We start from the raw sequence: 6,978 nt of genomic DNA on the forward strand, positions 1-6,978 counted from the left end.
TTGTCCCGGACATATAGGAGCGTCACGAACAGACATCTTCGTTTGGCTTGAGGTTGTTGTCTGGGACATTTAACAGTTGTCCTGGACATTTAGGAGCGTCACGAACAGACATCTCTTTTTAGGCCTGAGGTTGTTGTCCGGGACATTTTGCGGTTGTCCCGGACATTAAGGAGCGTCACGAACAGACCTCTTTTTAGGCCTGAGGTTGTTGTCCGGGACATTTTGCAGTTGTCCCGGAAATTAAGGAGCGTCACGAACAGACAACCTTTGTTAGGCCTGAGGTTGTTGTCCGGGACATTTTGCAGTTGTCCCGGACATTTAGGGGCGTCACGAACAGACAACCTTTGTTAGGGCTGAGGTTGTTGTCCGGGACATTTTGCAGTTGTCCCGGACATTTAGGAGCGTCACGAACAGACATCTTTTTTTAGGCCTGAGGTTGTTGTCCGGGACATTTTGCAGTTGTCCCGGACATTTAGGAGCGTCACGAACAGACATCTTTTTTTAGGCCTGAGGTTGTTGTCCGGGACATTTTGCAGTTGTCCCGGACATTTAGGAGCGTCACGAACAGACATATCTTTTTAGGCCTGAGGCTGTTGTCCGGGACATTTTTCTTACGTCACGAACAGACACGCAGATTGGCAGGCTGGCGAGTAGCGCTACGCCGAGTTCGCTCGCTGCCGCTCGCGAACTCGCTCCGCGAAAAAGGGGACCGACCGACTAAAATTTTTTATTCGCCCCATCGGTAGGTCTGGTCGAGACATTTCCGAAACTGTGCCGCAATCGGGTCCCCGTCACCGGCAACATCCTCAAAAACGATTAAATAGGCCTAAATTCAACAAAATCCACTCAATCTTCAAAAAAGGGGACCGACCGACTAAAAATTTTTATTCGCCCCATCGGTAGGTCTGGTCGAGACATTTCCGAAACTGTGCCGCAATCGGGTCCCCGTCACCGGCAACATCCTCAAAAACGATTAAATAGGCCCAAATTCAACAAAATCCACTCAATCTTCAAAAAAGGGGACCGACCGACTAAAAATTTTTATTCACCCCATCGGTAGGTCTGGTCCAGACATTTCCGAAACTGTGCCGCAAACGGGTTCCCGTCACCGGCAACATCCTCAAAAACGATTAAATAGGCCTAAATTTATCAAAGTCCACTCAATCTTCAAAAAAGGGGGCCGACCGACTAAAAAATTTTTTTCGCCCCCTCGGTAGGTCTGGTCGAGCGGTTTCTGGAACTGTGCCGCAATCGGGTCCTGGTCACCGGCAACATCCTAAAAAAAAGATTAAATAGGCCTAAATTTAACAAAGTCCACTCAATCTTCAAAAAAGGGGACCGACCGACTAATAATTTTTATTCGCCCTATCGGTAGGTCTGGTCGAGACATTTCCGAAACTCTGCCGCAATCGGGTTTTTGTCACCGGCAACATCCTCAAAAACAATTAAATAGGCCTAAATTTAACAAAGTCCACTCAATCTTCAAAAAAAAGGGGGCCGACCGACTAAAAATTTTTATTAGCCCAATCGGTAAATCAAGTCGAGACATTTCAGAAACTGTGCCACAATCGGGTCCCCGTCACCGGCAACATACTCAAAATCAATCATCAATTGTCATCAAGAACCTATAAGCCCCAAAATCCGACTGACTGACTTCCTCACTCAAAGAAATGTTTGGGGTCGAGGAGTGGTCGTAGAGACTTAAGGTTTTTTTCCTTTCACCTCTATCCTTGTCAAAGCAGTCTTCAATATTTTCCGGACCTTGTATGCACCCATTGACTGCCACAGTAGCCAATGCAATACAAGCTATCTATTTGGGCAGTAAAAGTAGCCTTATTATATGGTCAAAAGCGGTTAAATAGAGCTTTCAAAGAAGCAGGACATTTACTTCCTTAGAAAATTTGCCTTTGCTCACCACGGACTTACTGAAAATACTTCGGCACGCGCTCCACACATGCGGGGGTCTGGGGGCGGAGCCCCCAGCGAGCAGCGCGAGTTGTGATTATAAACCATTCCAAAGTAAAATCAGTGTCGCGGTCAATTAATTTGTACACGATTGTTCAATGTACAAATACAACTTTTGTACAACATTCATTACAAGTTTACATCCGGTACGTAGATGCAGGGTCGATGATAAGTAAGCTCACACCCGCAGTAACTCCGTGTTATGCAAAGCACCAGTAAAAAAACATTCAGGATACAAGGGGAAGAGATGGAGGGGAAAAGTGATAAATTGGGTACGACAAGGTAGCGGCAGGAGAAAAGATAGTAGGTGAAAAGGTGTCGTTTCTACAGGATATGATACTGTAGAACAAACGTAGGTAGGGCAAAGTAACTAGATTCGAAAGGCTAACTGCGCTCAGGGCGTGGCGACTTTTCGGGGAATCCCCCGGACGCCGGCCGGGTTACTGAACTCGTTTTTGTTTGGCTTTGCACTGGCGCCTGATAACACCAGTTTCATCCACGAGGCAATGCGGCGTTTTCGGGCCACGGCCGGCCCAGGGTCGACGGGGAACCCCCCTGCTGCCCGTTGGGCAAGGTCACGGGCAGTGGGAGTCCACGAGACACTCTGAATGTGCTGTGAGGACCAAGTCGCCTCGGAAGAGGAGTAAGATCAGTCGGAAGAATCGGCCCTCATGTTTGGAGGTTGTTTGATGCCTCCGTTCGCCCCAGCACCGTAAGAGATGAATGGGAAAAAATACATCGAAGGTTCCGTAAGTTTCTATATTAACGTTTGTATAAGATTTCACCCATTTGCGATACTTTTACGAATGATGTTTCGAGCCGCGCTGCGATCATGCCGATGTGTGCCTGGCCTGTCGAAGGCACATGAAACGCCGCAGGCCAGGTAGGAGTTAACGCCAGGCGTGGATCGTTTTGCATGGAGCACACTGTTAAAAACAGTGTTGTAATTTAGCAGTAAATATGTTGCTAATTTTGTGAGTGATCAAAGTTGTTTACAGACGACTTAAGTTGTTAACTGATGACTTACGTTGTTCGTCAACAAGATGTTTGTAATCCAGTAGACAGGCTTATGAGGATCAATTTTGATTGCCGATAGAGTCCCAGATCTAGTTGAGTCCCGGTGACCGGCAGAAGTCACTAATTGGTTTGTCGGGGTTGTTTGTACACAGCAAAAGATTGTTCTAGAACATCAAGAGTCAGAAAAAAAATTGCATCAAATTCGTTCTTTTTAAATAAAGAAATTTGCGTTTTATCAACAGCGTTGTCTAGTTTGGTAATTCTGTTGTCATGTAATAACCATTTTCAACAGTGAAGCATCGCGAGGTCTCACTGAGAATGAAAGTCTTGATCGATCACCCAAATTTAGGCAAGGAAGAATGTCTCAACTACACTCTAAATATGGAGTGCCCAGAAACTGGGCGCCTTTGTCGCCCGCTCCACTTTTTAGGGTGCCAAATGTCGCCCGGTTTCTGGGCACCTCTGTCGCCTAGTCTCGGGGTGGACAAACCATTAAGGAACCTGCCTTCACCCATGGCTCAGCAGCACCTAAGGTGCAAAAGCTGCCCAGAATCTGGACGCCTTACACTGTGGCAAAAAGGTACGGAAAATTCTGTTAATTTTTTTGCCAGAATTCTCCGTAGACCTCTTATCAATATTCTCCGTAGGCTCTTACAGTATTCTTCGTAGGGCCGCACAGTATTCTCTGTAAGTCCGCACAGTCTTCTCCGTAGGACATGGAAGACTGTATAGTCCAACGGAGATCACTGTAAGGTCCTACGGAGAATACTGTGCGGTCCTACAGAAAATACTGTAAGAGCCTACAGAGAATATTGATAAGGGGGCTACGGAGAATTTACCACAAGCTGTTTACAGAATATTCCGTAGCTTTTTGCCACAGTGTAGTCACCCAGGAACTAGACACCTGTGCATACTCTACCATGGGAGAGAGCCGGTTACTGTATGATTTGTGCACCCCGAGACTGGGCGACATTGCGCACCCTGAAAAGTGGGGCACGCGACAAAGGCGCCCAGTTTCTGGGTACTCCACATATAGAGTGTACGTGTATGGCTACGTATTATCACCCAAATTTGCGCGAGGAAACCTTCCTCATCCAAATTTGGGCTAAAAAGAATTCCAAAATGGTAGTGCTGACCATGATGCGACCATCACAGAGACGCAGGTATACAATTATCTTAAAATAACTTTCTCTCTTTTCTAGGTCTTCCAAGGCTTGATTTTCGCGTTGACATTGCTAATTGGAGGTAAAAGAGTTTGCTACCGTCAACGGGGGTTCCTTTGAACAACTGGGGTAGCTTGGGATGGGTTGCTCCCTTTTAAGTACAGAGCATTGTATCCCGCGCATGCCGCCAAGCATGTACTGACTAGTGCATACGTGCCAGGTGCACACTAATTGAAGCATTTCAGTGCCTCAGGGGAGAAGAGATGTCTGCAACGGGAAGCGCGTACATGGCATGAATGCATTACGAGTTAGTGCATGCTTGGCAGGCATACCGTACACTGAAAATAGAAAGGTCAGACTTTTGACCACTAAGGGTCTTACTGAAATTTACAACCGAAAAAGGGTCATACTTCGATGTATGACCGAAAAATGGTCATACTTTATAGTGTATCACAGGTATAGGCTGATATATCCCGAAGCCAAACAATAGACAGTCTCGCTGATGTTTGACCTTTTTATGGTCATGTATGAATACATCTAAGTGTGACCCTTTTTCTGTCATACATTTGTGTATGACCGTTTTTCGGTCATACTTTGTGTATCCCCGAAAATCGGTCAGATGTCTCACCCTTCGTATTTCAGTGTACCAAGAGCGTCCGTGCAAGGTTGCAACAGCTTATATTGTACGCTTTTCGATTTGAAACGTAGGTGCGAATGGACATGACGAAACTTTGAGAAAACGACCCTTTTGGCCTCCCTACTAAGTCATGTAATTGCTTTGTACCGTATGTACTGCGGGAACTAGTCAGTCTACACTGTCATTCAAACTGCGATAACCACTGTCTATATTTTGCAATAAAAAACTTATCACATTTTTTTGGCTATGATAACAACTTTAAAACTGCTATCGCAAACTCGGTTTTATCGCAAAAATTTGTAGTAAAAGTATCGCGAAATGAATGACAGTGTACTTCTGAACGAGATTCATGAATGCAGAAATATGAAGTGCGCATGACCCATCTTCACGGAGTTGATTTCTCGAACTGGGCAGCATACACGATCTGTGAACAGAACCAACAAAATCAGTGTTTGATTCGTTTCAGTGTTGTGTGAAACATCGCGAGGGCCTGCGAGAGGCAGACTTCCGCAATGCCCTAGGACTGCCAGTGCCAGTGGCGTGAGGCTTATATACGAGCACCCATTTCATTGCACGAAATTTATTGAGTGCTGGGGGGTAAGTTAAAGTTAACACATAAGTCTTGTATGACCTGAAAATTACCCAGTCAGAAAAAGGGTTTTAACTGCACTGGAGTAGCGGGCTTCGCTGTCGCTCAGCCAGAAGTGCTTGAGAACTTTGGGGGGGGGGGGGGGGGGGGGAAGCTGCCTACCCACAGGGGGCGACTTTTTACCTACACGGCAAAAACCGAACCTGGTTTTCTCAGGAAGCCTATGGTAGAGACCTACGCGATTTCCAGGGAGTTCCTGGGAAAACCAGGAACCGTTTCTACCGTGTACCTTTCAGGCGACTCCTCCACCACTATAAACACTGTGAATTCAAAGGCGATACTTTTACCTTTTTTGGCGAGACAATTGATTATCGCCAATAAACGGCCTTACAGAACAGGCAAGTATCGCGAAAATTTGGCGATACTTTGGAGTACTGCCACCATTTGGCAATAAACGTTGATCAAATCAAGGGGACGAGTTCTTAGTTAAATGCCGTGGTTTTGGCAATACTTTTCCGTAAGGCCGTTTATTGACGATACTCAATTGTATCACCAAATCGCTTTAGCATTTGCAGTGAATCTAAGAGTTACCCGTCATTTTGTTTATTTTTTTCTTTGAATTTGGCAGGCACAACGAACAGTAAAAGACTGTCCACCAGGCACGGCATTTAGCAAAAGATTGCGTGCTTGTGATCATTTCCACAACGTGGACGAATGCGGAGTCAGTGGCTATTCAATCTGCCAGGGCGTCAAAGGTAAGAACATTTGAAAATGCAGGTTTCAATGATTGCGATTGCGTTGGAGCCAGGGCGCTCACGAAACTTAAGAGTGTACATAGGGCACTCTTACTAGAGCATGCTCCAGCTCAAGGCACTTCCTTATTTACAGCCTATATGCCAGGCACACGTCAAACTTGTGTACTGTGAATGCTATAAATCAGAGTGTGCTTGGAAGCTTGCTTGGATAATTGAAAATTATTGAAAAAAAAATTGACTTTGGCGTCAAGGCTTCCAGTGTAGGACTTGCCTGGTTTCGAGTATTCACAGATATTTTTCTTATGGACGTTTTCTTTTTGAAGAATTAGGGTGTGTTTGTCGATGTTGCAGATTATGAGTGTGGAAAAGCCCCAGCCTCGTTTCATCACGTTCCAAACTCAAACAGATTGGATAACGAGGCAGCCAAAAACTTCCCCTGGCACGCTGCTATATATCGCAAGGAAAGAGGGAAATTTCAGCATGTGTGTGGAGGAGCTCTAATTCTGCCGAACTTGGTTCTTACAGGTAATGATATTATCAATACAGAAAGGGCCTGTGTCTATTATTCTAGTTGATTTGTCTATGACTAATATTATATACACGCAGCGTTTAAATAATAAAATTGGACTCTATGTACACGCAGCGTGCACATAACAGAAAAAAAATTATTGACACGCAGGATTTTTCCCCTCAGACGTCCACCGACGGTGGCCATGTGGGACAAAATGTTCCTGCGTGCAAATAATATTTTGGCTTTTATTTAAACGCTGCGTGTCTCCAAGGCACCAAAAAATTATTGGCACGCAGGATTGTAAAAAGTCTTCCGACCGGCAACTGAGTCCGGCATGGCGG

The 6,978-nt window shown here is 45.5% G+C and overlaps 1 protein-coding gene across 1 annotated transcript; it reads left to right on the forward strand.

Annotated features, from left to right (window-relative positions):
- Positions 1-2,563: 2,563 nt before the first annotated feature.
- LOC117649641 lies at positions 2,564-6,743 on the forward strand. Its single transcript, XM_034392547.1, has 6 exons — positions 2,564-2,714; positions 4,185-4,227; positions 5,249-5,379; positions 6,000-6,126; positions 6,478-6,651; positions 6,733-6,743. The coding sequence occupies exons 1-6, from the start codon at positions 2,685-2,687 to the stop codon at positions 6,741-6,743; spliced, it is 516 nt and encodes a 171-aa protein (XP_034248438.1). The 5' UTR covers positions 2,564-2,684.
- The last annotated feature ends 235 nt before the right edge of the window (positions 6,744-6,978 follow it).

Source organism: Thrips palmi, unplaced genomic scaffold, assembly GCF_012932325.1.
Source record: "Thrips palmi isolate BJ-2018 unplaced genomic scaffold, TpBJ-2018v1 HiC_scaffold_4, whole genome shotgun sequence".
Classification (NCBI taxonomy): domain Eukaryota; kingdom Metazoa; phylum Arthropoda; class Insecta; order Thysanoptera; family Thripidae; genus Thrips; species Thrips palmi.